This window comes from Panthera leo, chromosome B2, assembly GCF_018350215.1.
Source record: "Panthera leo isolate Ple1 chromosome B2, P.leo_Ple1_pat1.1, whole genome shotgun sequence".
NCBI lineage: Eukaryota > Metazoa > Chordata > Mammalia > Carnivora > Felidae > Panthera > Panthera leo.
In genome coordinates, this window is record NC_056683.1 from 140,486,125 (window position 1) to 140,501,621 (window position 15,497).

The 15,497-nt window shown below is 42.0% G+C and overlaps 1 protein-coding gene across 8 annotated transcripts in view; it reads left to right on the top strand.

The window, feature by feature from the left end:
* ARID1B (AT-rich interaction domain 1B) overlaps positions 1–15,497 on the top strand; it is a 447,597-nt gene that overhangs the window by 152,128 nt on the left and 279,972 nt on the right. For all 8 annotated transcript variants that reach the window (XM_042940136.1, XM_042940142.1, XM_042940137.1 and 5 more), the window contains exon 4: positions 13,459–13,569. In XM_042940136.1, the coding sequence (XP_042796070.1) occupies positions 13,459–13,569 (111 nt within the window). The remainder of the gene's footprint in view (positions 1–13,458; positions 13,570–15,497) is intronic.

Sequence of the window (15,497 nt, forward strand, 5' to 3'; positions counted from 1 at the left end):
CCTTTCCTGTGTTTCTAACTCATGAGCTTTCCAAGTTCCTTTCCTCCCCTTCCTTTCTTTTCCTTCTGTCCTCATCTCCCTCAGTTCCTCTAATAGACACGGAGTTACGGGATTGAACGAGATGTCCTGGCCCTTGGCTGCACTGGGGACGTGGTCTCTGGTTCTCTGCCCCCGTCACGCGTTCTCAGCTGGTGGAGGAGGAAGCCTGTCCCTTCATAGACTGGGACACTGTGTAGACCTGTCACGTGCACCTGCGTGAGGCCCTTCCCCTTCCTGTCCGATACCCCTCCTCTGTCGGGAGTCAGGGATGAGGTTGAGGATAGAAAAGGATGTGCAACTAAAGTGTTGTCAAGGCTCATTCTCTTTTTTACACAGTCATCTTTCCTTGAATTTAATTCTGACATGAGGGAGACTGGGGAATTTCTCTTTCTTGGGTCTTTTCTTTTTTCTTCTCTTCTTTCTTTTTCTTTTCTTCTTTTTTTTTTCTTCTTCTTTTTTTTTTTTTGCTACTCTCAGCTGCCTTTTTGTCTATCAGTGCTCATTTCAATTTGTTAAAGTACAGAGAATAAACTACAACGTAACTTATATATGGCATTAAAGCTCTTCCTTCATTAATTTCTTTGATTTAACAAATCTTAGAGTAATAGGCTCTCTGTATGTTGTGTTCCATAAGATGAGTATCTGCAGATGTTTGAAATGATAGGGTGACTTTTACAATTTACTAGGGTGGGCATCAACTGCCTTTGTACAGCCACGGTTTTCTACAGTGAAAAACAGGGGATTATCTGCATCAGAATCACCTGGTGGGGCACCTGGGTGGCTCATTCGGTTGTGTCTGACTTTGGCTCAGGTCAGGATCTCACAGTTTGTGGGTTCAAGCCCCACACTGGGCTGTTGCTGTCAGCGCAGAGCCCACTTTCGATCCTCTGTCCCCCCCACTCTCTCTCTGCCCCTCCCCTGCTCTCACGCTCTTGCTCGCTCGCTCTCAAAAATAAGTAAACATTAAAAAAAGTCACCTGGTGTATTTGCTCAGTTCTCTCTTTAAAACTGTTCTCGGGGTGCCTGGGTGGGTCAGTTGATAAAGCGTCCAACTTCAGCTCGGGTCACGATCTCAGTTCGTGGGTTCCAGCCCCACGTCGGGCTCTGTGCTGACAGCTCGGAGCCTGGAGCCTGCTTCAGATTCTGTGTCTCCCTCTCTCTCTGCCCCTCCCCTACTTGCGCTCTGTCTCTTTTGCTCACTAATGAATAAATATTTAAAAAAAACCTGTTGTCTTTGGGGAACCTAGGAATCTGCATTTAACTTTATAGCCTATTCTGATGCATCCTAATGTTTGAGCACCATTGGAGAGCAGAAATACCAGCCACTGCTTTCCAATCTTTTATTTTTGCATGGCCCACGGATATTATTTCATTTTTTATTAACAACCCTGAGAGATCATATAGCAAGCAAGTTTTCCCTGAATGTGGTAGGGCTTGGGTTTGATCTCAATTCGACTTTAATCTAAGGGCTCACTATCTCCTTTACTACTGTTGATATATAATAGAGCTACATTTTGCTCCCCAGGTAGGCTGATATTCATGCCTTAAGGCCATAGGTGTGGGGCTTTCCATTTGTTAACCCAGTGTTTTTCAAGTGCATTGTGCATTGGAATGCCCTGGAAGGCTTGTTAAAACACTGGTTGTTGAACCCTACTCCCAGAGTTTCTGCTTCTTCAGTCTGGAGTGTGGCCTGATAATTTTCATTTCTGACAAGTTCCCACATGATGCTTCTGTTGCTACTGACCCAGGGACCGTCCTCGGAGAACCACTGTGTAAACTCAGTAGTTCAGAGTTGTTCGGGAATAGTCCCCGGGCCCAGCACATTCAGAGGGTCCTCCCTCTCTTTACTGGGACCCAAGGATTCTCCAGCTGTGTGGTTAATATCCTGCACAGCAGGGGACTCCAAGACCCTGGCGCCCACCATTTTACCACTTAGCAAGTATTTGGAATATCATCTTTGCTTTAGAGCCGTCGTTCTCAACCTTCGCTTCCTCTATAGAAAGGCAGTGGGAGGATTATCCTCAGAATGTCCTTGGGAATTCGAGGTGTTTGTTTTATTTTATTTTTTTAAGATTTTATTTAAGTAATCTCCACGCCCAACATGGGGCTTGAACTTAAAACTCTTGAGATCAAGAGTCGTGTGCTCTTCCCGCTGAGCCAGCTGGGTGCCCCAAGGTTTGCTTTAATGTGAATGGCTTAAGAAATAAATTTTGCTTTAATAAATTTTACTATAATTTCAACGTAATTGATGGTAATCCTAAATTTCTGCTGTTTTCTTTTTCCTCTTTTTTTCAAAAGAGAAATTTACTTGACTCTTTAAAGGTAAAACTTTTCCTATAGTCACTAACAATACTTACCTGGAATATATATTTTTAAAATTATCAGGGAACCTCTGAAAAATTCAGATGATTTTGTTATTTCTTAGAGAAGGAGCGCCTGAATTCTGTTTACTTTTCATTGAAGATTAGTAAAGGTGATAGGAAGGGGACTCTACAAATGACAACTGGAATGGGGAAAGAGAATTAAGTTCATAGACCAAATGAATGATCCATTTTACTTCTTTTTAAAGGTTATTAAAGTAATACGTGTTCATGGTAAAAAAAAATTCAACAGAATCCTTTTTGCTTCTTGAGTTTTCAGAGTGTTACCGGTACAATGCAAAACAACAGCCACAAAGTCCTCTAGAGCTGGCTCTTGTTTTCTTTTGTTATGTTTTTTCTGTTACTTTTTCTTTTTTTTTAATATGTATTTATTTATTTTTGAGGGAGAGAGATATGGAGGGGCAGAGAGAGAATCCCAAGCGGGCTCTGCGTGGTCAGCACAGAGCCTGACATAGGGTTCCATCTCAGGAACCATGAGATCATGACCTGAGCTGAAGTCAAGAGTCGGATGCTTAGTTGACTGAGCCACCCAGGCACCCCGCTTTTTGTTTGTTTTCTAGCCTTCTTTCTTTTTTGCCCTTTGGTAGTTTTAGCTTTTAGTCCAAAGGCATTTCAGGGAGAACTTTTTAAAAGTGATTCCCTGTACAGCTTTCGGGATGAGCTGGCAAGACAGGCACGAGGCAGGATCTTTCTGGCACCTTCCTTCGCTCTTTGGCGAAAACAAACTCTACCTGTTTATACAGCATATGGGTTTCATAAATTCTGTTTCAGCAGGTTGTGATCATGCCGTTTGCGTCCCTCATGCTACTCCTTTAATTAAAGCCTGTGTCTAACAATGCAAGGTGTCCTGATCAGAGAACTTTTTAGACTGGAGGCAACCTAAGGTTTATTGCATATACAATTTGGACACAAACTGTATTTGGGAATTTTTAGTAATTATACTTTTATTTCAGTTACTTAGATAAAGATTGTAGCTACTCTGGTTTTAAATCTTTATGAAATTATGTTCTCATTACTGGCGAGTCCCATTTTTGATATTATTATCCCTCTTAGTTTTTTAGGCTTTTTGGAGGGACCTTGAGAATCTGGTGAAAGCTAGGGATCCTCTTCCCAGAAAAATACATACACCACACAAAATCCGTCTTAGGGGAGTTTTCAAATCCCTTTCCCTCCAGCTTGAGAACTCGGGCCCTAAATGTGAGTTGCAGCCCCGAATGTCCAGGTCTCTGGCTCGTGTGCCTGGAGCGGTCAGCTCTCTGGTCCAGGGAGGAAGGGGTTTGGGATTTGGCAGTAAGAGTCAGCGGTCAGAGAGGATGTGAGGCCCGTGCCAACTCTGCTTCTTTCCAAAGTGGATGGTGACCTTTTTGAGCTGCTCCTGTGGTCACAGTAATAGGACCATTCCTGACAGCAGGATAGGTAAGGGCTGGATAGACTCATGTTCTACCTATTTTCCAACCATCAAGGCATGGGAAACCAGCTCTTGTTAATGACACAGCAGAATTTTCCACCAAGGATACTGCTAGGTGATGGCATAATACCCTAAAACCCACTATGTAGCAATTTCTTAATTATCAAGCTTTAATGAAAATACTACATTGTCTTTAGTCAACAGTTCTTACTTTGCAAGCTAATTTGGGCAGTGCATTAAAAATGGAGATTCCTGAACCCCAGCCTCAGGTTGAGAACTAGCAGCTATGGGGTGGCGTCCAGAAAATAGCCCTTGTGGGAGGAGCAGAGTGGGAGCGCGGTTAAATGTGAGGACTCTGGGGAAGGAATATGTTGGTTCCCAACCCACTTCTACCGCTTGCTAACTGATTGACTCTAGGCATGTTCCTCAAGCTCTGTGCCTCAGTTTCTTCCTCTCTAAAATAGTACTTCTTTCATGAGGTTCATGTCAGACGGAAAGACCCTTTTTTTCGATGAATGAAGCACTTAGTATCTGGCAAATAGCAAATCTCGAATAATTGTCAGCTGCTGTTGTCCTCATCACCATCAGTGTGATTGTCACAAGGTAAAGCCCCCGCGGTTCCATGAAAACTTTGCTTCTCCTTCTTCAGTGTGGTTTTAAAGAATATAAATAATGATGGCTAACGTTTATTGAGCCTTAAATGTACCAGGCACAGTGCTAATTGTTTAAAGGTAGCCTCTCCTTTAATTGTTAATACAGCTCTTGGAGGTAAGTCCTCATGTCTTGGTTTTGTGGATACGGAAGGTAATTCTTTAGGTAATAAGTTAAAGAGCTCGAGTTCTCTTTTAATCCATGCATGTGTGTGTGTGTGTGTGTGTGTGTAACAAAAAGCAAAACTGGACGTTTACTGTGTCTCCTTTGGCTTTGTGATTTTTTAAAATATATTAGTCTATTAAAAATCTTAATTATTTTAGTCCTTAGCTGTTGAGTATCTTCCTATTTCTCTTTGGTATTTTAGGAAATGCCATTTTAGCCACATTCCCCTTTGCATTCTGGGTCCCCTGTTAGTTTAGAAAGAAGTTCTGGCAAAAACCGAGAGAAGGCCAGAAGCTCTCCCAAAGTCTTACATGCCAGAGGACATGGCCTCCAGGATTCCGGCTTAAGTAGAGTAGGGGAGGCAGCTGCTCTTAGTGGCCATGTTCCCTCTGTTCTCCAGTCCATTCAGAGCTCCCCTTTCCTGCAAGCTCAGGGGCTGCCCCAGCCTCAGGTACACGGGGGTCTTGTGCCAGGGCAGCGTCCTCCTCAACAGCAGGCTACAACGGTGGTGTTGATGCTGCTGTCAGTGATGATGAGACACATCAGTAAGAAAATATAAAGTCGCTTGTATAGGCCTGTCCTTTTCCTGGAATGGTTTAAAGTTTCGGAAATAATTATGCCTTTGAATTGGTAGAAAACGCGCAGCATTCTGAATCTAGCCAGATCTATACTCAATCAGTGTGTGTGGCATATTCCAGGTTATGTGGCTTTACTTACCTGAAGTTGAGAATCTGCCTATGGAATCAGTAGCAGTCAAAAACCATTTGAGCTTTGGTCATGTGATTTTTAAATCTGCTATCAAAGATTTTTGGAGCAAGGGTTAAAGGTCGATGCAGGGGAAAGTACTGGTATGGACTTAAGAGAATTAACGTGACTTACCAGTATCCTAAACAGATACTAATTGTCACGGGTGTGAAACGTCCTCTCAGCCCTTAGTCCCGGAGCACTGCACTGCTCGTGTACATGAGCCCTGGGTGTCAAGGGCACGTTGTACCCTTAGCCTTCCCAGGTTAGCTCAATCCAATATTGATGTTTCTAGAGTGGGAAACTGAACCGAAAAATTTGTTCAGGGTCACACAGCTAGTGAATAGTCTAGAAGTTGGAATTTGATCTTGGGTTTCTTTGACTTGAAGGTTCATGATCTTTGGAGGGGTTTGTGGCTGGAAAAGTCGTGTTGGAGGCTGGACCAAAATAAGGGTCAGAGTGTCAGTTTGGGGCCAGGGGTGCAGCTAGAGCTGAGATCAGGACAGCTTGATCAAGGGATGAAACTGAGAAAGGCTCACCGAGTCAGCAATCTGGGCAGGTTTGACCTTGGAGAGCTAGGGAAGACGAAACTGGCGAGGTTAATTTGGTTAAGATTACGGAGGGATTAAAAGACAGCTAAGGGTTAGGATTAAGTGGTACAGCAAACAGGTTAAAATGGAGGGGGGTTAAGAAAGAGTAAATGATCTATGTTTGATGGGTTTTCTTGGGAGAAGTTCTTGTAATCTTGAAGGTGGATGCCCCACAGATGGTCTTTAATGCCATTCACTCCATTTTCATTTAAATGGAAAATATAAACATAAACAGGAGTAGACAGGAGCCCTGTGCACCCATTGCTCAGGTTTTAAGAGTTGTACGTCCAGTCTCTTTGTACCTATACTCTCTTCCCTCACCTCCCAACCCCCACCCTCAGTGTTATTTTGAAGTAAGTCCCAGATAGTGTGTTGTTTAATCTGTAAATATTTCAGTATGTATCTCTGAAAGATAAAGGCCTTTAAAAAGGAAACATCAACATAATACAGTTATCACATTTAAAATGCAAATTTTCATACCAATTATCCAGTTTTCTTGTAGCCTCACAAATGGAATAAAGATTTAATTTACGTTGTAGGATAGTTTGAATAAAGATCTAAGGTCCAGTCTTAGAGTTGGTTGATACAGTCTCATCTCTAGGATTTTCCTCCGTCTCCATCTCTCTTCCCCTCTCTCCTTGTAACTATTGCAACTCATTTGTTGAAGAAAGTAGGTCATATGTCTAGTAGAGGTTCCTACAGTTTGAGATTTGCTGATTGATTTGCTATGGTTTAGCATGTTTTTTGGTCCTTTTTATTTCCTATAAATTGGTGGTTAGATAGGCTTTATCAAACTCATTATCATTTTTTTTTTTTTTTTGGCAAGAATATTTCATTACTGGTTTGTTCATTAAGGAAGTATAGAATGTCTTGATTTTTCTTTCTTTTTTGATGGCACCACTGATGCTTACCATAGTCTTTTTCCTCTCTCTCAATTGTTATTATTATTTTTTTTTTACTGCATTCAAGACTGCCAGTGACAAACAACAAAATGTGTATTGTAGCACATTCTACCAGGCAGTGTAGCTGTTACCATGATAAATATTCTTGGGCATGAGCCCAAGTTTTGTTCGGTTTTAGGTATTTGTCCTCCTACATTTATTTTTGTATTTCTGTGTCTAATTCTAAGTGTAAGCTTTTCAGAGCCATTCAGTCAATCATTCATTCACCAGCCCCTTCCTGAGTGCCTGTCTGCACTTGGCACTGGGAACCCAGGAGGAAGTAAGAGGGCAGTTCACGAGATACACAAATAGTTAAAATACAGCATTGTAAATTCTTCAGGAGGAGTACATCTGAAGAGGGTCGTTGTTTGGGGGCATGCTGGAGATCATTTTTAGCAGGCTCTTGAGGACAGCCAGATGCTTTGCAGATCCAGAAAGAAAGGCACCCCTCCGGGACCAGGACAGACTGAAGAGCTGCACGTGCAGACACGTGGCATCCCGAGAGCTTGGGAACAGTCGAGGGGGTGAGAGGGGGTGAGGTGCGGGCTTGCCGGGGGAAGACCCAGCTGAAGCTGGGTGCCAGCTGGAGGGTGTTTGCCGAACTCTCCTGTGCCAGACCAAAGACCGCGGGCTTCGTTCTGTAGGCACTGAGGCCTTTTCCAAGCAATAGGGTGCCACGACCATTTGAATTTTAGCCAAGTCAGTTCTGGTGGCGTAGTCGGCCACAGGCCATAATGTAAAGCGGCTCAAGTACAGGGCCTGGCAGTCGGGGTGGGGGGAAGACGAAGACTGTGGCTTTGACAGTGACTCGATGGGTCAGAAGCTTGCGGATAGTGAAAGATGTGAAAAGGTGTGTGGGATGGCTCTGAGAAGTCCCCTGTAGATGGGGCGGTGACCGGACAGAAGACCATCAGGTTGGAGGACGAAGAGGAGAGTACTTTCCCGACGTGATGTGTGGAAGGGACTTTACCCTCAAGTAGAGATATTCACAGTGCAGTTAAAATATGTGGGACTTGAAGTAGAGGAATTGTCACCCCCAGGGATCAGCGTGGAGTCGCTGGGGTAAAGATCCGAGCGACGCCAGTTTTCGGAAGAGCCGAACTGGCCGAGGAGCTTTACGTGAACATAATGCGAGAAGGCGGCGCGGGTCTCTTTCTGTCTTTCCTGTCGACCTGTGGACTTTATTCCATGGTCATGGTAGAGAGAGTAAGTAGTCTTAGATTCAAATTTGCGGAAGTTTTAAATTTTAATATTTATTCACAGTATTGTAATTGAGTATTTTGGAAGTATCCCACATATAAAATTTGCAAGGTTCATAATTTTTGAAAGGGGAGTTTAGGAGAATATATGGAATACCTTAAAAAAGTTAAAATTCTATTAAATACTTAGTATGTAATAGCGTGTGAGGTTTCCAGTGGCCTCCGGAGGACGCTTAGGAAAGAAATGATTTGTCCATCACATGGAGACACTATCCAGTGCTTAGATGTTAGCTGTGCAAATCACTTAAGGTTTTGTTTCCTCATGGTAAAAACAAGATGGTGGAAGGGACTATCTCGGGGTTTTGTTGTAAAGGTGGACAGCGCACAGAACCTGTCACAGAGCCCTGCCTGCAAATGTCAGCTGTCTTTGTATTTCCTTCAGCGTGTTCCTGGGTTGGCGGAGGGGGTGATTGTGAACACCCATTATGAAGTGGGTGTTTTGTAGACTTATATTGCTTTCTTTTGGGAAAGGATATGTTAAATTTTTTTACCTATATGCTAAAACTTAGGGAGGTCAATGGCATGCTAAGTTTCTTGATCCGAGTCGTGATTTCGTGTGACTGGTAACCCTGTGTGGCCGTCAGGCGTGCACCCTGTGGAGGAGTCCCAGTCCTTCTTCCCTCCCACGACAGTGTCTTATATGCCATTTCTTTTCCCCGTTAGCAGTTGGAATTGATGGTGGCAGTTCCGAAAGCAGGGAGAAAAAAGGAGCAGGAAACTTATTCTGACCTAGATGTTGCAGGACGTTACGATACCATTCAAATCCTGTCATCTCACTCTGGATTATTGCAGTAGTAGTAAGTGGCCATCTTTGTTCTTGGTAACACACCTGGACTTCATGCGATTATTGGAGAAATCTTTCTTAAGTCACCCAAAAGTCACCATGGTTTCTAGACCGGTTTCCACTGGCTCCTGGCCTCATCCTCCCCCACCCTGTATACCATTTGTCGGTGTGTGTAGGACCCTTCACCCCGTCTACTTCTCCATCTTCCTTTGATTTCTATTCTACATGCTCTTGAGTTTTTGTTCTCCTTTTTGTTACTGTCTACCAGTCCTCCTACCACTCCCCCTGCCCCTGCTCTCCTGCTTTTTATAATGGCTTTAGGCATATCGAGAGTTAAGATAAACATTTTTAGTGAAGCTTCATTCTGTTCCAAAACGATGGCCTTGAATGTAGACCGAGAGTCCCTTTGTTAAGAGCACTTTGTTAGATTCTGTCAAAAATTTAAAGGTACCAACCGTCTGGCAGAAATGCTCCTCGTGGAGATTTATGCCACAGAAATACTTCACACGAAGATGAACGCACATGGATTTTATCATTGTGTTGTATGAGGTGGGGAAAGATTGGGAGCAACCTAACTGTCCATCAGTAGGGGACTGCTTAAATAAGTCACAGTTCTGACAAATAATGGAGTACTCTGTAGCAGGACACAAAGAATAGACATTTAGGTGCAGATATGGAATGAGCTGTATGGTCTATTGTTAAGGGACCAAACACATGCTGTGTATAGGAGAAACAAAGGAGAAAGGATTTAAATTCACACTTACACTTGGTAATGCATTGAGTGGTTGTGGAAGGATAACCTTGTGGAGGGCATCCTGTGGAGGAGACAGTCATTCTTTTCATTGTTTATCACCTTGTATCTTTTGAACTCATACCATGGGAATATTTTCCCTTTTTTATTTTTGTAAAGAGTCCTTGACATTTTATTCTACATTTTCTTTCAAGTCTTGTGTTGCCATTAGTACTTAATTCATTTCATCATAAAAGAAGACAGGAGCACTCGGGCTCTTGGCCTCTACGGTACACCCACGTGATAGTTGTGATCTTATCCTTCCTTACAATGTAAGTGGGACACGAGTGTTTTGTACCTGCTCGTGCTTCACACTGTAAGATGTTAAGTACCCAGCAAAAGGAGTGTTCTCTTCTGGGCATTCAGCAGACGCCTACCACGTCTGTTAAATACCTAGGTGAACACTTGTGGAACAGATGCGTGCGTGCCCCTACCTGCGAACTCTTCACAAACCTTTGTTGTTTCCTGAGTCAGTCTCCTTTTTACCTTCGACTCTTTGACTCATAACATAAAGAGGGTTAAAACCAGAATCCATCAATGGGTAAAAGTTTGTGGGTGTGACGAAGAAAAATAATATTGATAAAGAACTCTGAAAGGGTAAACCACATTCCGCACGTGTGGTTCTTTTGCATTGCAGAATTATTAGAGTGAGATACTCTTTTAAATGGCCATGGCCGTGCATATGCACGGCAGATGAATGCAGAATAATGTGTGTGTAAACTAGCGTGCACACTAGCGTGCACGGGTTCAGATTTGTAAATAACCAGAGATGGCAGTGATGTGTTAAAAATGTGGGGCGCCTGGGTGGCTCAGTCGGTTAAGTGTCCGACTTCTGCCCAGGTCATGATCTCACAGTCTGTGGGTTTGAGCCCCGCATCTAGTTCTGTGCTGACAGCTCAGAGCTTGGAGCCTCCTTTGGATTCTGTGCCTCCCTCTCTCTCTGCCCCTCCCCTGCTCGTGCTCTAGTCTCTCTCTCAAAAAAAGTAAACATTAAAAAAAGTTTTTTTAAATGTAAGGTTGTATCTTGTCATTTGTTTATAAAATGTAATGCTGAACACATTATTTCCTGATACTGACATTGCCCTCTTATATTGTCTATTAAATTACTCATTACTACTACTCTTCTTGAGGTGAAAATAAATACATACTAGAAAATAAATATAGCTCTGAAGGGGAAAAAGCTCAGGTTTGTTATGGAATATAACCTTTCTATCTTTATTAAAGCTGCCAAATGTAGACTTTATAGTCCCAGGCTGATTTATATACAGATGATGATTGTTTTAGGTTAAACCTTGGTACCTTTTCTGGATGTTTCCTCAGTTAAATTAATCCTTATGTTTCAACACAAATTGAGGCAGAACAAGTTCCCGTTTCAGCCATTCTCACTAAATTTTGTTTCAGTTTTATTTCCAACTGAATTTAATAATTGAAAGCCTCTTGTGGTTAGGAATAGTGTTTGAGACTTTGGTGGAATCTAATTATTTTGAACTTTTAAAGCCTTAAAAAGTGAAATGCAAGGCCATAGTAAAATTTTCTGATAGCTTTCCTAGTCTATTAGTTCAGTGCTGCTTATTTTAGAGGGGACAGTATCGAAATTGAAATGTGTATTCATTACTGCTGTAATGGTCTCTTTCAACTCTTTTAAAAATCAGTTCATTTAGCTACAGAGAGAAAATAAAAAAAATTTAAAAGGCTAATAAGCATAGGGCATGTGAGCCTGTTCCTGTTTCTTAACTGAAGTTTACTAAAAAAAAAGAAAAAAGAAAAAAGTGTCTGAGCACTGCCCATAAAGTGTGTGTGTGCACACGCGTGTATTTGAGGAACTAGGGGGGGGGGGTCTGCTCATTTGTTTGCCCATTGTGAGGCTGTCCAGCACCTTTGTGGGGTTTTTTGTAACAGGGTGAAGGCCCTGAATGGAGGCCTTGTGCCCCACTTGATTTGAAATCCTTGCTGTTCATCTAAAGGCGCCTGCAGGGCACCCAGCGGGATGTCTGTGTGACAAGTGGAGGTCTGGGGTCCGGAAGAGCCGGTGCTGGGGGCAGGGGGGTGGGCAGCGAGAGCGGTAATAATCTTTCAGCCTTGGCTTTTGTCCCCCACAGCCCAATTGTTCCCCTCTGCTGGCAGCCAGATTGAAGAGACCCTTTTGGGTGTCCTGGATGGCATGTGCTCACTGAGGCCTCACCTCACTGTTACCAGATTAAAACCTGGACAACTGGGATTTAACTCTCTTACAAAAGCATAGTACTGACTGGGCATAATGCATTCCTTTTAGAGGTTAGATATTTTGATTAATTGTGTGTGTGTGCGCGTGCGTGTGTGTGCGTGCGTGTGTGTGTGTGTGTGTGTGTGTGTGTGTGTGTAGATTTATTTAAAGGACAGAAGGGTTGCTTGGGAAATGCTGTATTGTAGGCATGCTCTTACCACAGAGCCTGTTTAAAACCAGTGCTTGGCTACTTAAATCTGGTTTGTACAGTTTGTATACTTTGTAGTACTAGCTATTGGTCCAAAGTTTCTTGGCTTAAGAAACCATGTAATTTTAAGCGTATACTGTGTGAGAAAGGGGTGGGGCAGCAGAAGCTTTTTATAGGGTTTCAAGTAATAAACATTAATTTTTAAAGTAGTATTTTGAGGATTTAACAGGAGAAGTAGAAGTTGTATATAATGTTTCTTTAATACGAACACTGACAGGGAAAGGGAGAGAATTTTACTTTTAAGTGGTATTTTCCATTCTTTTTTCCCTGTCCCATCAGAAACTGGTTTTTCAGCTTTCAGCGCCAATTAAGACATGCTGTAATAAGTATTTTACATTCTGTGCTGCTGTTTGACTTTGGGTGCAAATGGTGGTAGAATGTTTAGTAGCTGGGCATACATAGTTAAACAGCTCGAGACTGGGTATACAGTAAGTTTGGTGTGGTGTGGTATTTGGTTTCTATAATAGTATTTCAGTATAATACTGAAACCATGCTGAATACCTCCTGGAAAAGTGTTCAACAGGATGCCAGAAAGGCCATGTTAATGATAAGTTTCTCAGACCTCAGCAGGTTTTCTGGGTGTGTTTTGTTTCCCTACTGCTGTTTTATTCTTGATTGTGCTTCTCTGGAAACTATGCCACGTGAACATATGGAATTCTGTACATGAGCGTTTATTGGTTTTGTAGAAACCCCAGGATACCGTGAGCTTAATAATGATGTTGTTTTGTGGGTTATCGAGAGGACGTACTAAAAGTCAGTTGATAATAAAGTTTTCATTAATTATGTTAACATTTTCAAGGTAACGCTAAAGGCAGCTCAGCTCAAATCAGAATTAAACAATAACACGAACTTTTGGTTTGCTCTGGTTTAAAGAGAGTTTGGTCGTAGCTTACCTCCTTCTCCATCTTTTACTGACTGTTACCTTCCTGCAAAACTCAAATATGGCGTTTAGTTTGTATGGTCATGATAAATTTAGTTGTGTGTGTATACATATATGTATATATGTATACACACACGTATATGTATACATATGTGTATATAATGTTTTTTGCTCTTGACGATTCACTGCTTTGTCATTTGCTTCTACTTTTGATAAAGTTACATGATAGCTAGAACATATTTCTATGTCCGCTTAAATGCAGTGTAAATTGATAGTTTGTGATAAGCCTTTGCTTCATTTTGGTTACAACTTCATTGAGATATTTATGAAGTGCTTTATATTTGTGTTTGTTTAGGACATGTCTCAGGAAGGCTATGGAACTAGGTCTCAACCTCCTTTGGCTCCTGGAAAACCTAACCACGAAGACTTGAACTTAATACAACAAGAAAGACCATCAAGTTTACCAGTAAGACATTAATGTGCTGATTTAGAAATGTAATGAGTTAAAGATTTTTAAAAAGACCTGTTACTTTTGCTTGTTCTACTTTATATTAAGACTCAGGGGGGAACTTTCTAGATGTCAGATGTATTTGTCATTTATTAATTTTTTAGGGCTTTATTCTGGATAGGTCTCTTTCATCTGGAAGTATCTCTGGGTCCATTTGCAAGGTTTATTACCCAGCTGACGGGTTTTGTGGCAGAAAGGTGTTTCTCTTGTACAGTTGTGCTTTGCCTAGCCTGTTGCTTTCTGTAGTGATACAGAACGGAGGTGTCTGTACAAGAGTTAAAGGTGAAGAAATTCCCAGTTGGCAAATGATCACAGATGATGAATGAGATAAAGCATCCGGTGGTAGCATCCCAGCTTCTGGGGCTAGATGTAATGAGAAATCACCCAGTCCTTTTCTACCCAAAAGAAAGCATTTTAGTTTAAATTTGGAAAAGGCAGACTTTATTTCCACCAGCAAAGACAGTATGGGGATGGAGATATATATTGATTAGGGTAGTGGCTAGATTATAGGGAATCGTGTTGATGCCTGTAAAGAACTTGTTTTTTGTTTTGTTTTGTTTTGTTTTTAATGGACAATAGCCTAATTTAAATGAGGTTTTCCTTATAAACTAAAAGAGTACATCTGTGCAAATCAGTTTTTATATTTCTTTTTTGTTAAAATATTTTGATTTGAAGAATTATTTTTATTGCTTCATTTTTGTTAAGTTTCATTTAAGATGGGAGTTCAGGCTAGCCAGGATTTTAATTTGAATTTCCAATGTTTTACATTAAGTAATACTATATTACTTGTAAGCGTTCGAGAACTAGCTTTTGTAATCAGCGTTCTACATGACATTTACCATGCATGCTCTACCCGTCTTTAAGTCATGTGCAGCCTTGGAGAAGAAGGTAAGTGCTGGCCACAGGGTAGAGTATCTCTGAAGCCGATGAACGTGTTTTTGACGTAATGTTTTAGCTTTTACATCCGTGATGGGAGGTGGGTGAAATCGGTCGCGGTCATCTTCTAGTCGACGCCGGGGTGCTCACTGTCTAGTTACTCGGTTTTCGAAAGAAGGAGAGGTGAGGGGTTCTGCGTCTTGCGTTGTAAGCTTTTCTTCTTTAGCGGACGCCTGAGCTTGGTGAGCATGTACGCGTGTGTACGCATGCAGGGGAGCAGCGCTGACAAACGTAATGTTTGCTGGATATTTGGAAATTAGCTTGCGGTTTTCGGAAATTTCAGTGGACTCACGGGAAGCAGATGGACAACGAATTCCACTTTTTTCCCTCCCCCAGCTTTTTATTGTTTTTAGAGAAGCCCAGCTTCGTAGGGGTGCCCCTGGCTGGTGATGTGATGTGTGCTGTGCTGCAGGTTGGAAAGGCTGCTATAAATCGATACAGATTTTTTTTACGTAGTTAGAAGAACAGTTGGTGGCGTGCTGCTTTCTTTGTATCCACTGGAACTTCGGAGTCGTTCACTAGGCTCTGCTGCTTTTCGTGGCTCTGCACGGAAAGGGGGTGTCGACGCTCAGCTGGCTCTGCAGCACCGTTAGGGAGGGAGTGAAATGCGGAAGTCCCAGAAAACCCGATGGAAGAGTCGGGCTCTGGGACGGTGCTTTTTAAGCTGAGTGTTGAAAAGGGGGCTGACAGCATTTCGGGAAGTGAACCGATCTGTTCATCAATAGTTCCAAGTTTTTCTGAATTGTTCTATTTGAATACTTTTAATGACTTGCTTTCTTCCTCCATCTTTTCCGTGTCTAATTTGTAAGAGAATTTACAGTTAGTTGTTTATGACACAAATTTTCTTACGTGCTAACAAAAAAAAAAAAAAGAGAGAGAGAGAGAGAAAGAAATGCCCCGTTTGGTATTAACTTTCAGTTTTTGTAACTAACTCACAGGTAAATAAGATG